Genomic DNA, 16,812 nt, shown 5'->3' with positions numbered 1-16,812 from the left:
TCAGAGTTTTATCACTATCACAGAAGGCTGTTCATTTAAAATCTCACACTTGCAGTGTAAACGTTATATAATATCTGTCTGTCTCGTATAAATTGGATCATTATTTAGGAAAGTTACAAAATGAGAGAAAAGCCTCTATGATTTTATGGACATTAACACCATATCAAACAGCTGACGCTCATATTTTCATTCCAGATTACACAGACAGACAGACAGACAGACAGACAGACAGACAGACAGACAGATAGATAGATAGATAGATAGATAGATAGATACATAGATAGATACATAGATACATAGATAGATACATAGATAAATACATAGATAGATACATAGATATATAGATAAATACATAGATAGATACATAGATACATAGATAGATACATAGATAGAATGATTGATTAGTTTGGTGCTGGTTGACTTTTGGGAACCTTCCCTTTAGGTTGTGTGTGCATGTGTATTAGTGGGTGGATCGGTGAGTATGTGTGTGGAGTGTGGAGGTGAATGCTCCATGAATAAAGAGAGGTAATTTAGTTTCCTGCAGCGGTTATGTGCAGTCTGACCTTATCAGAGCAGCCTCTGTTTTTTCTGCTAAACCTGGTGAGTCACCAGCCACACACACACACACACACACACACACACACACACACACATAATCAGAAATTGAATGATATTGTCAGGGGAATGTGTCCTGTGGGAGAAGGAGGCGAGAGAGAGCAGTGGAAATGTTAATGCGGGTTTCACCTGCCCAAGCGAAGAGCTGCAGCCCCTCACCAAGCATCCATCAGATGCTCTCAGAAGCAGTTTAGGAGCCCAGTGAGAGCTAGAGAGATGTGGCCTCAGCTTGGGCAGGCGATTGATCACCTTTGTGGAATTACACCATCTCCAATGCGAAGTCAGCCCGAGGATTAATGAGCTGCTCTCTCTCCCTGAGGTAGAGCGGTTTCCAGTGATTGAAACACAGCTTTCATAGAAAGAGATGGCTGAGGACTCACAACTCACTTCTTAGATGAGTGTGTGTGTTCTCAGGTCAACGGCAGATAGAATGGACTGTGCTGTTAACATCTTCCTTCACTTACAGGAAGTGCTCATTTGACCCTCACTGTGTGAACATTTACTTCCTGCCTATTCATCACAGGCTGTTAACATTCTGCTGCCTTGTAAATAAATTATTTTAACTTTGATATAGTGAGTCTCATGTACCCAATTGAATCTTCTCAGAGGCATTGGTGCATATGGTATATATATATAAATGTCATGTTTACATAGAAAAACAATGGAAAGTTAGCATAGTGGAATGCAAAAAAAAAAAAAAAAAAATCTCTTTGGGAATGGTCCCTAAAGGTACAGTCATATTTACTGTTGTTCACTGAATTTTCACAGCGGAAATCCAGTCATTTCAATAGAATTCCATGCAGTCTGGAATTTCATGAAGCATTCATAAAGGTTCCTGAGAGAAGTACAGTAAATGAATTGTTCTTTTGAGTCTGATCTTTTCAGTGAATCACTTGATCCAGTACACAAAGAACAGTTTAAAGGGCCATTCACATTCTGTAGAATATAATTTTGCTTTTATGCAAGATGTTTACATAGAAAAACAATGAAAAATCAGGACAGTGGAAATGGAATATTGCATTCTGTGTGAATGGCCCCTATAGATGAGGTCAGTTATGGTAATTTGCTGAATTTTTGTTGGTGAAATCCAGTCATTTAAATGAGAGTCCATTCAATCTGGGATTTTGGGTGAGCAAAAGATTTCCCCTGCAGATTTCGCAATGAACTCTCCAACAGAAGGATACTTGGTTTGAAAGTGAGTTCTGCACTGAAAAAAAAAAGATATAGAAACAATTTTCACTCTGAAAGTGCTTGTAAATTTCATAAATAATAATAAAAAAATTGCCAAGCACCACATTAAATTAAAAGTGAAATTTTAAAGTAGAAAGACTGAAATAGCATTTTCTTGTAAAATGTACTCCGTTAATGTTTTATTTACAACTTTGAAAAAAATTGACTGTATGTGAGTTGTTCTATATATATCTCTAGAGTCTACACTATTGACAGTTGACATTTTTTGCTTGCCAAAATTTTGTTAATGTGGTCGCTAATGTGATTTGTTCAGTAATTGGACTGATCCAGTTCACTTTTGAGTTCAACTCACTGATTCAATGAGCTCAATCAGGTAAAGCCAAACTGGTTAAAGGGTGAAAATAATGAAAATTATAACCCTCATAAAACCCTCACCCTATGTGATGCATCTTGAGATGCGTAAATGTGCCAAGAGCATGATTCTCATATAAACACATTAGTATCGCTGCATTGTTAACTTAGCTTTATGCATTCATTTAAATTTGAAAACCATAGCAATTAAACAAAATAGCACCAGTGTGTGACTTGCTGCATGATTTTCTTCAGATGAAGTCAGAGTTTAATGCTAAGGCCTGGAGCAAAGCCCCGGGCTGCCACATTCTCACTGCAGGGGCCTTCATGAGTTTAACTGTGTTCCTGAATAAACAACTCTCATTTCATTTTCTTTAGCTTGTCACATACTCAGTATCTCGTATGTTGTGGCGAATGCATCAGTTTATTTATGCTGCTAATACATACTTTGTGTGATCTGGTAGATTGTATTTTATGAGGCAGACATTGTGAATAATTTATGGTTTGTTCTGTGTCACTATAAAACAGATAGATGCTTCCTCCGACATCAGAAAGAGAGCAAATTTACATTGGGATGAAAGAGGATCAAACACATTTCATTTTCTGTGATAGTTTTAGGACTGCCATTCCCTCTGATGACACCGTATCTGACAGGCTTTTCTTTCGCTCTGTGTTCTATAGGTGGTGGGCCCTCCAGCTGCAGGGGCTTTCAAAGAGAGGCCAGCTAAACCCACAGCCTTCCGTAAGTTCTACGAGCGTGGAGACTTTCCCATCGCCCTAGAACATGATTCTAAAGGCAACCGCATTGCATGGAAGGTATATAAAACATAACTTGTGCTTCTGTTGTCTTTCTAGCACATAGTGTATCTCTACTGTCCTTACACATCAATTTCAGATATTCAGACATCTAAAATTCACATATAAAACAATCTGGAGCTGATTGCATTACATGTTTTTTAAATGGCAATTTTCTGAAGTAGACTGTTCTTGGCAGTAAGCTATGATTCAGTTGACCCTTCGCCGGGAGTTTGATTGACAAGCGATATAACCAATCATAACGCAGAATCCGCCATTTTGTCCGACAAAGCAGTCAGGAATTAGAAGATTTAATATACACTACTGTTCAAAAGTCTGGGGTCAGTAGGATTTTTTTTTTTTTGAAAGAAGTTAATACTTTTATTCAGCAAGGATGCATTAAATTGATCAAAAGTGAGAGTAAAGACATTTATAATGGAGTTGATGCTAAAAATACAGCTTTGTATGCCCTAGTCTCAGCTTTGAGACTAGAGCATACATATCAGGGTTATACAATTGTCCTGATATCATAAAGAAAAAAGCCTTATTAAAGGCACAATATGTAAATTTTCGCCACTAGAGGTTGCTTATTTAAAACAAAGGCATAGCTTGATGACGCCTTGATTTTAAAATCATGGGGGGTGTTGTCTTCACAGCTTTGTCATCAAAGGAATAAATTACATTTTAAAATATATAAAAATAGAAAATTTAGAATTGTATTAAAGGTCCCGTTCTTCGTGATCCCATGTTTCAAACTTTAGTTAGTGTGTAATGTTGTTGTTAGAGTATAAATAAAATCTGTAAAATTTTAAAGCTCAAAGTTCAATGCCAAGCGAGATATTTTATTTAACAGAAGTCGCCTACATCAAACGGCCAGTTTGGACTACATCCCTCTACTTCCTTCTTTAATGACGTCACTAAAACAGTTTTTTGACTAACCTCCGCCCACAGGAATACACAAGAGTTGCGTTTGTAGAGTGTGTTTGTCGCCATGTCGTCGAAACGCTGTTATTTTCATCCCGCAGTCCAATCACCGGGTCTGATTCCGGCTCAAATTGATAGGGTAAAATTAAAGACATGTTTACAGTAACACTGAGCGCGTGCATCTCCACGTTATGGTAAGAGGCGTGACTTTTCCGGGCACGGTGTGCTCAGAGCTGTCGAATCACAACACAGGAACCGCTGGCACAATCAGAACTCGTTACGTATTTCTGAAGGAGGGACTTCATAGAACAAGGAAGTCATCAGCCCGTTTTTATGACAGTGGAAACAGCGGTATACAGATAAGTAAATTATGTGAAAAATACTGTGTTTTTTTACACGCGAAACATGAACACATGTTATATTGCACACTATAAACACAATCAAAGCTTCAAAAAAACACGAAAAACGGGACCTTTAATATTTCACAATTTTACTATTTTTAGTCTTGGCAAGCATTAGAGACTAGGGTTGTCAAAAGTACAGACTTCAGACATGTTTTAAATGGACATCTTTGATACTCTTCACCGAGCGGTTACACAGATACACTCAGGAGTGTTTGAATAAAAAAAATTAACTGACCCCAAACCTTTGAACGATCCCCACCTTGATAGGAAAACAAACATATGAAAGAGCTCTGATCAATCAGAGTGATGCTCATTGTCCTCATTGTACTGCAGTTGTACAGCTTGGTTGACCTAATAGTGAGCTGTTACTAGTCCCTGTTTGTGCCTGCAGGTTAGACATTTATTTCATGAAGGTCAGCAGTAGTATTATCAGTGTGCGCACTAATTCAGAGGTATCAGAACAGCCCCTGACAACTTACAAAAACACACATTTACCTCTCTCTCCTTCATGAGCATTTCTCTTTTTCCAGGTTAAAAAACTCTGAAAGCCTCGGCATGAATTATTAAAAGCAAATTTCAAAATGAATTTTCCTACGTTTTGAAAAAATAATGTCTCTTTTTCTTTGTGTTGTTATGAAATTGCTGGGAGCCGACAGGAAGTGGTGTATGAAATTGTAGCTGTCACGTCTAATGCATCTGTAATGCTTATTGATTTCCCTTCGCATGCTGCCGTTGATTTGATTCTGCTTTTCACACACAGTATTTACACACCTTCGCTCCATAAATATAATACACGTACCTGTGAGTAAAATCATGCCCCCATCGACCCCTGTGATATGAGGGGTACCAGGTCACCTAGAGGTCATGCTCAGGCTGAGAGCATTTGTAAGTGTTTCATTAGGTTTATGTTAGTGTAAGTGGCAGCATTGCCTGTGCTTATGAAAGGCTGGTTTATTATGTGAAGTGTGTGGGAACAGCTGTGTTAGCACAAAGGAACCCTTAGGGCAATAGTTCAAGATGAGGTGACCAGATCAATCTGTCTAAAATAGAGGGAAAGAAAGCAGTAATAGAGTCTTGTTTCCATCTAGCTGGTTTAATCATGGGATTTCAGACCAACACGCTGCAGGTCTGTCATTGATATGACAATCCGGATATATTCATTCAAAAAAAAAAACCACAAAAAAAAAAAACAATTGGCTTCAATACACCCGATTCTATATGAGCATGTGTTTAATTTATGAATTCAGTTTGATATTTTTTGGGGGGCATACATATCAGGGTTATACAATTGTCCTGATATCATAAAGAAAAAAGCCTTATTAAAGGCACAATATGTAAATTTTCGCCTCTAGAGGTCGCTTATTTAAAACAAAGACATAGCTTCATGACGCCTTGATTTTGCAGAATCATGGGGGGTGTTGTCTTCGCGTCTACAGCCGGTGGAAAAGAATCGGGATGGGACTCGAGCAGAAATCATGTTCATGGATGAGATTATTAATGTTACTGTAGTATGAAGCAGAGTAGGGCTGAGTGCTGTGCGAGCAGAAACGAGGCCGCTGGAGCGATTGCTAATGAGAGACATGTGCGACACAGGGCTCGAGGGCAGCAGAACTTTTATTATGCCACAGTAGCTGCTTCCGCTTCTTCTGGTCAAGTGTATGTGGGATAAAGCAGCGCTGTTTTATCATATTAGATACATTTGTATGTTGAAAGTGCTACTCTGCGTTCGCTCTGCAGCTTCTAGAAGACACTTGTTGCACACTGCAGTAAGCTAGAGCTTGGTAAAACATGCCACTTGCTGTAAATCAAGAAAATGAGATTTAAACAATAGGACTTACTGTGTTGAGCTATATAACATGATTAGTTTTCTATCGATGAATGTTTCCATACAAACGGTTGCTCACCTGTCTAATAAAACACATAATATATTAAAGGGTCTTTGGTGTTTCCATGGTTTCTACAAAATCCAGGGTAATGCGGATATGATGTCAGTGATTGGTGACGCACGGACATGGTCCGTGTCCTGGTTAAAATTGCTTATTTCTTTGGATTTAAACATTCTTGGAAACATTTGGGATATTGTAACTATCTACTTGTAATAACTATACTACTTGTCTAACTGCTTAGTCATAATATTTGAACAAAAATGCTTCTCTGCTTATTATTTGCTAAAACTTATCCCTACAGAAGCAACACCATGTGATGTAACCAACATAAAGAAAAATGATAAATTATATTATAGATGTAATTAGCCCAGCCCAGACCTTCATGACAGTGTGTCAAGGTCAAAAATTTTCTTAAAATATTAGGTAATTGGACTTCTTTTGACAAAGCAAGGTATGTTCAAGATGTAAAATGTCATGTGGTGTGACTTGATATCTAAATAATGATATTTATTAATTAATGATTAATGAAAAAAAAAAAAAACATTTAACCTTGGAAAATATATTTAAAAATTAAAAAAACAAAAAAAAACAAAGTTAAGATGTGTGCTCTCAAATGTTTTCAGAGTTGGAAAATGTTACTTTTTATGGTTACACCACATGACATTTATTAATTTTGAACTTTTCTTGAAAATTGTATAAAAGTTTTTCAAAACCAGCAAACATAAAGAGTGCATTTGTAAGGATTGACCTTTGTGATGACCAAAGATGATGTGTCTAATGACTTTTAACATCTGTATCTCCTCTCATCTTATGTTGTCTCATCTCGTCTCATGTCCTTTGTTGAGTGTGTATCCCCCTTTCTGTGCAGCAGGGAGCAGCAGTGCATTCCTGCAGGCGTTTCAAAGTGTTTCCCCTTCTCCTCTCCTATGTACCTCCCTGTCTTTCTACTTCATGGTAAACATAGTCCTTTAGAAGGCCTCTTCGAGTTGGTTATTACTGTGTGCGTTTGCATCTTTAAACATTGAGTTTGAAACTTTTGCTCATATGTGAGCCTTCAGATGTGTGTATTCAGGCAGGAGATGTACGTGTGTGTTGATGTATGAGAACAGACGCTGTTTAAATGTCAAGGGCAGTGTTTGAATGCACAGGGATGTGAAGTAGAGAACTGATATTTTTAGTCCTCACAATTCTCTCTCGTGCTGTCTCCACAGTTGAAGTTTTGACATGTGGTGTGTTAAGAACATGTGCGGTAGACTGATAAGAGTAAGCAGGAGGTCTCTCTCTTTTTCTCTCACTCTTTTTCTCGCTCTGCGTGTTTGTGCATCTCTCACATTTGGCCCTGTTGCTATCAGAACAGTCCATCAATTTTATGGTGTTCCAAAGTGTTGTCCAGGGATTTCCATTGAAAGAGAGAGAAGGAGGAGAGAAAGAGGTATCTGATGACCTGGTCACTGATAGGGATGAGAATCTGGCCAGTCAGTGTGACAGTGAGACGTGAAGCCCAAATATGGTAACCAATACTTGGAATTTGTCCTCTGCATTTTACCCATCCAAGTTAGTGCACACGCATCAGGAATAGTGAACAGTGAACACGCGCACACACTGCAAACCCCCCCAACAAAAGAGTTTCTGCATGTGTTTAAATGTGCACTTTAGTGATTAAATGTTTAATGCTAAATACATTAGCACATATTTTGTTTTCTGTACTTAGTACTAAACTAAATGCTTTAATCCATTCACTATAAAAACATTCAGCACAAACAAATAGTACTTCTGTTCTTTTGTTTCTACGGAGTTGACAAGGACGCTTACCTCATCGCCATGGCAACAATTAGCAATGAAGTCAGGTTACCTCAGAATTTTTGGAAAATTCCACCAGACTTCTCAATCTTCCCAAAACTCAACAAACAACAGATGTACATGTTAAAACAGACAGCAACAAAATGCAAGACAGTTAACATACTGATTCAAAAAAAGCTTTAATGCCCGTTCACACTAAGATGAATATTCAGTGTGAAAAATTTGGTACCATACATTTTAATTTGAATGAATGGCTGTTAATGCATTTGTTCAGATCAACATGAACATTCACATGCTGTGAATGTGACAATTTATTACGAAGAGGTGTTCTTATCTCTTTTCCATTGAACTTGTGAAGAATACTGGCCAGCCAATAGGATTTGTGGCTGAACTGGCATTTATTTTCTGTGCTGAACATTTGTGTTGTGTTGTGAACATGCTTTTGTTATTTAATGAATCTGTTTCTGATTCCACTTAAGTCTGGTTCCGTATGATTCGTTTTGTTAATAGTAGGGATGTGTACAACGACTAATTTCATAACCGTTTAAACTGAATTTTTTTCAACCGACTAGTCGACTAGTCTAACCCCGCTCCCCGGAGACAGTCTGTATATGCAATCTGTATATGCAATTGCTGTATTGAGAAGCACCCAGGAAAGCATATATGAGGATGAAGGGCTTACAGAAGCTGTGGCAAATATTAAACTCAAAATAAAGCTCTCAGATAGAAATATCTTTTGGAAAATGACTAATCGCGAGAGGAAAATGACTCATCGCGAGAGGAAAATGACTCATCGCGTGAGTTTTAGTCGCATAACATTGGTTAATGGAAACGCCGTCATGTCGCTATAGTTTTTTATCGTCATTTCGAAAATATCGCAAACGTTTTGCGCAACTCTGTAATGGAAACGCGGCTAGTTTCTCCGTAGCTGGCTAAGTGCTCTATTTGAGCGACGTAAACGCAAATTAATAATACAATTAAAAGAAATATCTAATCATCCTCCATAACGCGGTTATTATTTACATCTCATATCATAAGAAAACCATTGCGTTACCAAGACAACGACAGACGCATTACATTGCATTACACATTACATTCCAAAGAGTGGCCGTTATCATCCCCACAGTGGAAAATAAAATCGTAACCGTACCAGCTGGTCCGGATCGGCACGAAATGTAACAGTTACGCGATGAGAACCATTCGGCCCGAAAGTGGAAACGCAGCTAATGACTTGCAGCACGGTGTACAAGTCAAGGACCAATTCAGTCAATGATTGAGTCATTATACTGATTCAAATCAGTAAATTGTACATTTGAGTTTTTGAGCCTTTTTAGGGGGTTCATTAAAATTAACTAGCATCCATCCATCCATCCATCCAGCCATCCACCTGTCTGTCTGCAGGAGTGTACATTCCATCCATCCATCCATCCATCCATCCATCCATCCATCCATCCATCCATCCATCCATCTGCAGGAGTGTCCCATCCATCCATCCATCCATCCATCCACCTGTCTCTCTGCAGTAGTGTCCCATCCATCCTTATTTTGCCCTATGTTGTCTTTTTTTTTGCTAAGAGTTGTGACATGGGTGTAAAAACATTTCATAGCAAACATCAATATAAACTTGATTCCTGCTATCATGCTGCTGACTGCGGAGGGGGGAGTGAAGGGGGGTGGGGGCAATCAATTAATCTGATCAAGTGCTTTAGGAAATGGAGAGGGTAAGCGATCTCATCCATTCAATCCCCTGATTGAATTATGCCAGGAGGAGGGGGGGTTGGAGAAGACCTCTATGCGTAAGTGTATTAGTGTGCGTAACACTGCAGACACAGCGCTGAGGTGGGGTGTTTTTATTTCCCCTCTATTTTATCTCCATCTGCACATTAGCATTTTAATGGGCGGTACCTTATGTGAGCACAGACCCTCTCCTGACAGCTATATGACCCGTCCAAGGAGAAGCATTTCTCTCAGGAGTTAATCCCATGGTCCACTTTGGAATCCGAGAGCAGCCTCATTATAGACCTGGCAGGGCGTACACCTGTTTAAATACAGAGAGAAGACAAGACCTGCTCCTTCTGGATGCCTTCAATCTTTTTGCAAAAACACCCTGTCACTGAGTTGCCTGCATAGATTTTTGTACATTTTTATTTAAATTCTGAGCTGGAGAGAGATCAGGTAGTCCAATGATATATTCTTGCACTTCAAAGGGAGATAGAGAGTTGATATGGAAAAAGGCGAAAGCATATTTCCAGTGCCGTTTTCAACTGCTAATGCCATATTTTGCATGGGCACTAAGTTTTGAGTCGATCACCTGAGCCGTAAATGCCATGTGATTAATCACTCTGCATGAAAATTGCATTTTTATTAGTTGATGGCAGAACTAGTGACTGTTCTGGGCTGTGATTGTCAAAGGAAGCAGACAGGGAATATAGTCCTCATTTACTCATGCTTATGTTATTCTAAACCTGAAATTGAATTTTTTGAATATATATTTTTTTCTTTTCTGTAAAATGAGCAATTATTACAGAAACACTTTTAACAGTAAAAAAACTGTTAATTTGTCAATTGTAAGTTACTTTATCATATAATGTATGTTGACCCGACCCGACTGTATATGTTTTAACGTTGCAGTTTATGTACTTTTACTGTAAAATATTGTCAATTTTTTTTTTTTTTGTAAGGGAAAACTTGGTATAGAAATGGTATAAAAACCATATAAAAACAGTAAAATGACAATACAAAAAAATGAATATATAAATATACCGGCACCAACATGCCATCCCATAATGTCTAAAACATTTTCACCACTGCTGCTTTTTTATGACAGTTAAAAAAAAGAAAAGAAAAGATTTTTTCATTATTTTATGATGGATGTTGGTTCTGTATATTTTATAATTTATATTCTAATGTTTGAATGGCTATCAGAGGAGAAACATGCTTTTTGCCCGCATAATAATGAAGTTATTCAGGGGCTAACTACCCATGCTAACCAACCAAACCTTGACCCCCCTGCTTAACACTTACCCTTCTGCTGGGGCCTGTAACTAATTACGTAACCCAACCGCAATCATCAAAGAGAGCAAAAAATAAAAAAAGAGGGGAATAAAAATGAAAGACCACTCTCTCGGGAATGGAGAGTAAGTGCTTAATTAATTTTACTTATGGGCTGCTAGTAGAAATGTGTTTTATCGATCAACTACTGTACATTTTCTCGTAGTCCTACCTAATGTAATGACCTGGAATAACTCCAGAAAGGCATTGTGGGCAATTTATGGAAGGGCATTTGAAGATTTGGATGTCAGGATCTTCAATGTTTGTTAGGCAACAGCGTCCAGATCTACTGGGGTTTAAAGCGAAGGCAAAAGAATCTGAAATGCTGGGAAGTTTAACATTTTCTGAATCACTGATGATGCTCTTTCCAGCACTCTCTGTCTTCCAGCCCTGAATAAAGAGAGTCTGTCCATGCCATTTATAGGAAGAAACATGGAAGCTGGGTGAGCTGCGGTCTTTGATGTATCTGGGCGCCTTTGAGAACCCAGACTTTGGCCGGAGGAGCGGGTGTCGGATCAGTCGTTCTGCCCCACGTTGAGCCACAGAGCTGCAATTGATTGACATGCTCATAGCCAGCAGGCTGCAGATATAAATGGAGCCTTTAATTAACTAAATGGAGGCATAGCAGCTGGATGCCAAACACTCCTCGGCATAGAGAATGAGCAGGGTGCACACTAATGTCAAATACTAATGCTAGCAGTGCACCGGGGCTGGCGTAGGGGAAGCTGACTGGGGAGAGGTGGCCATTTGGTGTTCCATCTCCATCTGCCTCATTCCGCAGTCTAACTGTCGCTGTCATGCTGGTCTCGTCACTATCGTAGACCCTTGTCACTCACTCCATCCCTTTGCGCAAAGCTTTTCACCTTTTTCTTCTTTTTTTTCTCAAAGATATCAGCTTCTTTCTCCACCGCACTCGCTCTCTCCCTACTCGCTCTCATTCCTGTCCACTCATCCGTTCTGTCAGAGGTTAATTGGTTTGGAAATGATTCTATTCATTCTGGACAGTAATGCAGTTATCCTGAGAAAGAAGAAATACGCCACACATGCACTTAAGCCTAATTTAAAAGAAAGGATGGGTGGGGGGTGGAGGAGAGAAAGAAATCCAATTTAATCTAATTTTTTTAAGTATATTTTCACCCAGGCCTGTGCCCACAAGTATTTTATTTAACTTATGGCAGAATTTCATTACCTTGAAAGCTTTTTCTCCCCCCTCTTTTGAGAGGATAGACGGCCCTAATGTCTTTCTTGTAACCTCAAGGTCGGTGTGTTTGGATTGGCGTCCCTGTGATTAATGCACTGTACGACGCTCACGCACATATGCGCTCGCCGCAGATGAAAGTGCCCCTGTCGCTGCCCTTGTTGTGAATCAGGAAAGACATTCATATTCAAATTCAGACACCCACAGGGCTATTCATGTCTCCCAGGTGTAGCGACACCTCTTCCCTGGGCGCATCTCTATCTGGCTTCTTTCCCTGTCTGTCTCCCAAATGGCTGCTCTGTAACTCTGCGACTGATCTGACCTTCTCTCTCCCTGCAGCTGCTCAGATGATGACTGCCTGTCTCACTGACTGTCTCTCCAGCGGTTCCTGTCTTCCAACTGTTCTGCAGTCACCTTACAGCTGTTTTCTCTGTCTACAGTCTCTCTGATTGTCTTTCTCTCTCTCTAACTGCCTTGACGGTGTCTGTCCTCACATGCACCCTCTACTCACTGTTCCGTCTGTACTCTCAAACTGAACCAAGAATACTGAACTGTTGGACTGACAGTCTGACTGTTTCCATCTGTCCATCTTTCTCTTTTGCCTGTCTGTCCATCTTCCTGCTGGTCTGCATCCATTTAGCCATCCATTTCCTCTCTGTCTTCATCCATCCATCTGGCTGTCCGTCTGCCTGTCTATCTGTCTGTCTCTCTGTCTACCTGCATGTCTCCATCCAACTGCCTGCCTTTCTGTCTATCTACGTGCATGTCTCCATCCACCCATCTGTCATTCTGTCCGGCCTGTCTGTCTCCATGCATCTTTCCATCTACTTGCATGTGTCCATCCATCCATCTGTCTGTCTGCCTGTCTATCTGCAGGAGTGTCCCATCCATCCATCCATCCATCCATCCATCCATCCATCCATCCATCCATCCATCCATCCATCCATCCATCCATCCATCCATCCATCCAGTATCTGACACTTAGAGTATGTAGCACACCAATATCGTCAATATATTTATGAAGATAACTAAAGCTACGGCAACACCACATACTGAATGAAAAAGCGAAATATCATTTTATCTCTCCAGGCTCAGTAGGTCCCACTCCCACATGACACTAATTTCTGATGGCAGTGTGAGGAGGTAGGTTGTAGTCCCACCACTCTCTCTTTCTTTCTCTTTCTCTCTCTCTCCCTCTCTGACTCAAATGACATTTAAGGGTAGGTGAGATTAGGCACAATCACCAGCCTATTTCTGGTGCTCTGGGGAGCTCTGAGAACCCCCAGACATTTGCAGAACAGTGACTGATCTTCAGTCTCTTTAGCTATTGTGTGTGGGATGTGATTGTAGGGTTGGTTCAGACTGAGGTTCAGGCTATGTCTGAAACCTGAAAAATGCCATATGGAATATACAGAGGTGGGAAGGCATTGAGGCATGCCCGAACCTGCTGTTTGGACAAGATGCCTTTATTGTGTGTGTTGAAACATTCTTCAAAATATCTTCATTTGTGTTTTGCATAAGAAAGAAATCCATGCAGGTGTGTGGCTAAGTAAAGGATGACAGAATTGTAAAATTTAGGTTATTTGGGTCCCTTTAAATAACATCAATAACACAATCCCTTTTAATTTTTTAAATAGATATTTTTGTGACCATTTCATTTTGTGACTATAACCTATTTCAACTTTCAACCCATTTGAATTTGTTCTAGATCATTAGAAGCACAGGGATGGCCATGAACCTTCAACCTTTAGCTTTCCAGCCCAGATCTGTCCACTGCAACACCCTACCCATGATTACCTACATTAGCAGCTGTATAGATCTGTCTCATCCTGAGTGGATGCTACTGAATTTCTGTCTAGGTCACATTGTAAAGCTCATTAGTGAATTTGTCATGCTATCTTCCATTATGGGGTCTGACGGCCTTTGTGTCCTGATGGATGTGGCTCTCAGTCATTACATCAGAACTGATGATCCTGCCCCTGAGTCCTTATCTCCCCACCTAACACACACAAACATGCAGGATAGAGGAGAAATAGAGATGGATATAGAGAGGGGATAGAAGAGAGAGGGGAGGAGTTGCTGACTGCGTTCGTCTTTCCATTCCTTTCTTTTGTGATAATGTGAGAGTGATGGAGGAGACGAGCGAGGGATACTGTCAAAGTGTCACCTTGCTTTGTTCTCGTCGCACATAAAAGGCAGAACGACTGGGTAGGCCACAGAATGACGTGACGTCCTGCCGGCTGTATCAAACACCTCCTTTCACACCAACTGCTCTCAACAAACGGACAGCTACTGTCAGTCTGTGTCACAGAAAAAAGGGCAAAACAAAAGGAAAGCAAGGTTGAGGGAGAGACGTGAATGGTGGCTTGTAAGCCCGCAAGAGAGGGGCAGAGGAGGTGGCGCTATATTAAAACGTTGAATTATTTATGAGGGGCCAAGGTGACAACCACATCTCTGACCCCAATATGGCTAAGAACTGACCCAGCACTGTGACTAAATCTTATTACAGCCCCAGAGCACCTCCGACTATGGCCAGCGTATGTGTGAGTTTGTATCACAATGTGTGGCTGTACAGTAAGTGTTTGTTTTGTGTCTCATAATGTAGGTGTGTGTGTGTTTTGTTGTCACTAGCATGAGGCAGAGAAGTAGGCAGGTTCCTGAAAGTGCTGAGCTGTTGTATTTGTCTCCTCCCTTAAATTCCACAAATCAGCATATTTTTCTCTTTGTCACAGAGGTCCTCTGAGACACAGACCCCCCCTCCCCCTACACACACACACACACTGTTTACAGTGTGCATGTGTGTCTGTGTAAGACCCCCTCAACACTGCTTACGGCATGTGTGAGAGACTCAGACCCCCCACAGACCTGTTCACAGGAGGTTTGAACAGGCTCTGTTTGGGTTTCCATTATTTCTGCACCAAGTACCAAGCTCTTTTCCAAACCGAGTGAACTGCCTTGTTGGCTACTACCTACATTACATAGGCAGCATCATAACTGAAATGGAAACTCATTAGTGACTGATATGAAATGCTCTACATAGGCAGGAACTCAGAAAAACGCAGTTAATTTAGACGGTTAGTTCACCCAGAAATTAAAATTCTGGCATTAATTACTGCACACCCGTAAGACCTTCGTTCATCTTCTGAACACAAATTAAGATATTTTTGTTCTCTGACTCCTCAATATACAGCAATTTAAACACCACTTTCAAGGTCCAGAAAGGTACTAAAGACATTGTTAAAGGGAATCCCTGTTGTTAAGACTTGTATGGCTTAATATAACGTAAATGATGTCTCTTACTGAAATATGTAGTAGAAAACCCATGAAAGATTTACGTTATTTAAAAAAATCCATGACACATTTGGACCGATTTGGACAATGGGCGATGCCATTTTGTTTGCATTCTGTCGGTGACTACAAATGGTTGCACTCACTGCTCTACTGACACTGCCCTATTGCTATTTTTAACGCAACACAACTCGGAATGTAATATACGATGCCACATTGTGCAGCTTTTGGTTGTAATTTTCAGTCGATGAGCCACAAGAGAAGCGATGCAAGTCTTTACTGCTTTACAAGCGATAAGAGGAGACAAGAATAGGAAGTTGTGCAGAATGTGGATGAATAAAACTTCCTAACTGCATCTTTGTTCTCTGTACTTTAGCCCTGATGACTGAGGCTTTTTATCTGTATGTTTTGGTGCAATGGTAATCTAGTAAAGCATACAGGTATTAAAGGGATAGTTCACCCAAAAATGAAAATTTGATGTTTATCTGCTTACCCCCAGAGCATCCAAGATGTAGGTGTCTTTGTTTCTTCAGTAGAACACAAATTATGATTTTTAACTCCAACCGTTGCTGTCTGTCAGTCAAATAATGCTAGTGGATGGGAACTTCTACAATAACAGTAAATAAAACTTGCTTAGACAAGTCCAAATTAAACCCTGCAGCTCGTGACGACACATTGATGTCCTAAGACAAGAAACGATCGGTTTGTGCGAGAAACCGAACAGTATTTATATCATTTTTTACCTCTGATACACCACTATGTCCAACGGCATTCATCACTCGATTCGTTTGGTCTGATCGCGCTCTGACAACGGCAGTGATGTCTCGCTCTCATTGAAGTATATGCGCGAGACATCACTGCCGCTGTCAGAGCGCGATCAGACCAAACGAATCGAGTGATGAATGCAGTTGGACATAGTGGTGTATTAGAGGTAAAAAATGATGTAAATACTGTTCGGTTTCTCACACAAACCGATCGTTTCGTTTCTTAAGACATCAATGTGTCGTCACGAGCCGCAGGGTTTAATTTGGATTTGTCTGACGTGTTTTATTTACTCTTATATTCCAAGTTCCCGCTGACTTGCATTATACCACTGACAGACGGCAGCGGTTGCAGTTAAAAATCATCATTTGTGTTCTACTGAAGAAACAAAGACACCTACATCTTGGATGCGCTGGGGGTAAGTAGATAAACATCAAATTTTCATTTTTGGGTGAACTATCCCTTTAAGGTGTGGAACGACATGAGGGTGAGTAATTAAAGGTGCTCTAAGCGATCCTGGGACGAGTAACTTCCTGTTGACGTTCGA

General features: G+C 40.1%; 1 protein-coding gene across 3 annotated transcripts in view; it reads left to right on the top strand.

Moving 5' to 3' along the window:
• pacrg (PARK2 co-regulated) overlaps positions 1-16,812 on the top strand; it is a 128,192-nt gene that overhangs the window by 26,224 nt on the left and 85,156 nt on the right. For 2 of the 3 annotated variants that reach the window (XM_048191903.1, XM_048191902.1), the window contains exon 2: positions 2,839-2,973. The exons of the other annotated variant lie outside the window; for it this stretch is intronic. In XM_048191903.1, coding sequence (XP_048047860.1) covers positions 2,839-2,973 — 135 coding nt within the window. The remainder of the gene's footprint in view (positions 1-2,838; positions 2,974-16,812) is intronic. 3 annotated transcript variants of the gene reach the window in all.

This window comes from Megalobrama amblycephala, linkage group LG5, assembly GCF_018812025.1.
Source record: "Megalobrama amblycephala isolate DHTTF-2021 linkage group LG5, ASM1881202v1, whole genome shotgun sequence".
Lineage (NCBI taxonomy): Eukaryota > Metazoa > Chordata > Actinopteri > Cypriniformes > Xenocyprididae > Megalobrama > Megalobrama amblycephala.
Note: the sequence above shows the minus strand (reverse complement) of the source record. Positions and strands in the feature narration are given on the sequence as shown.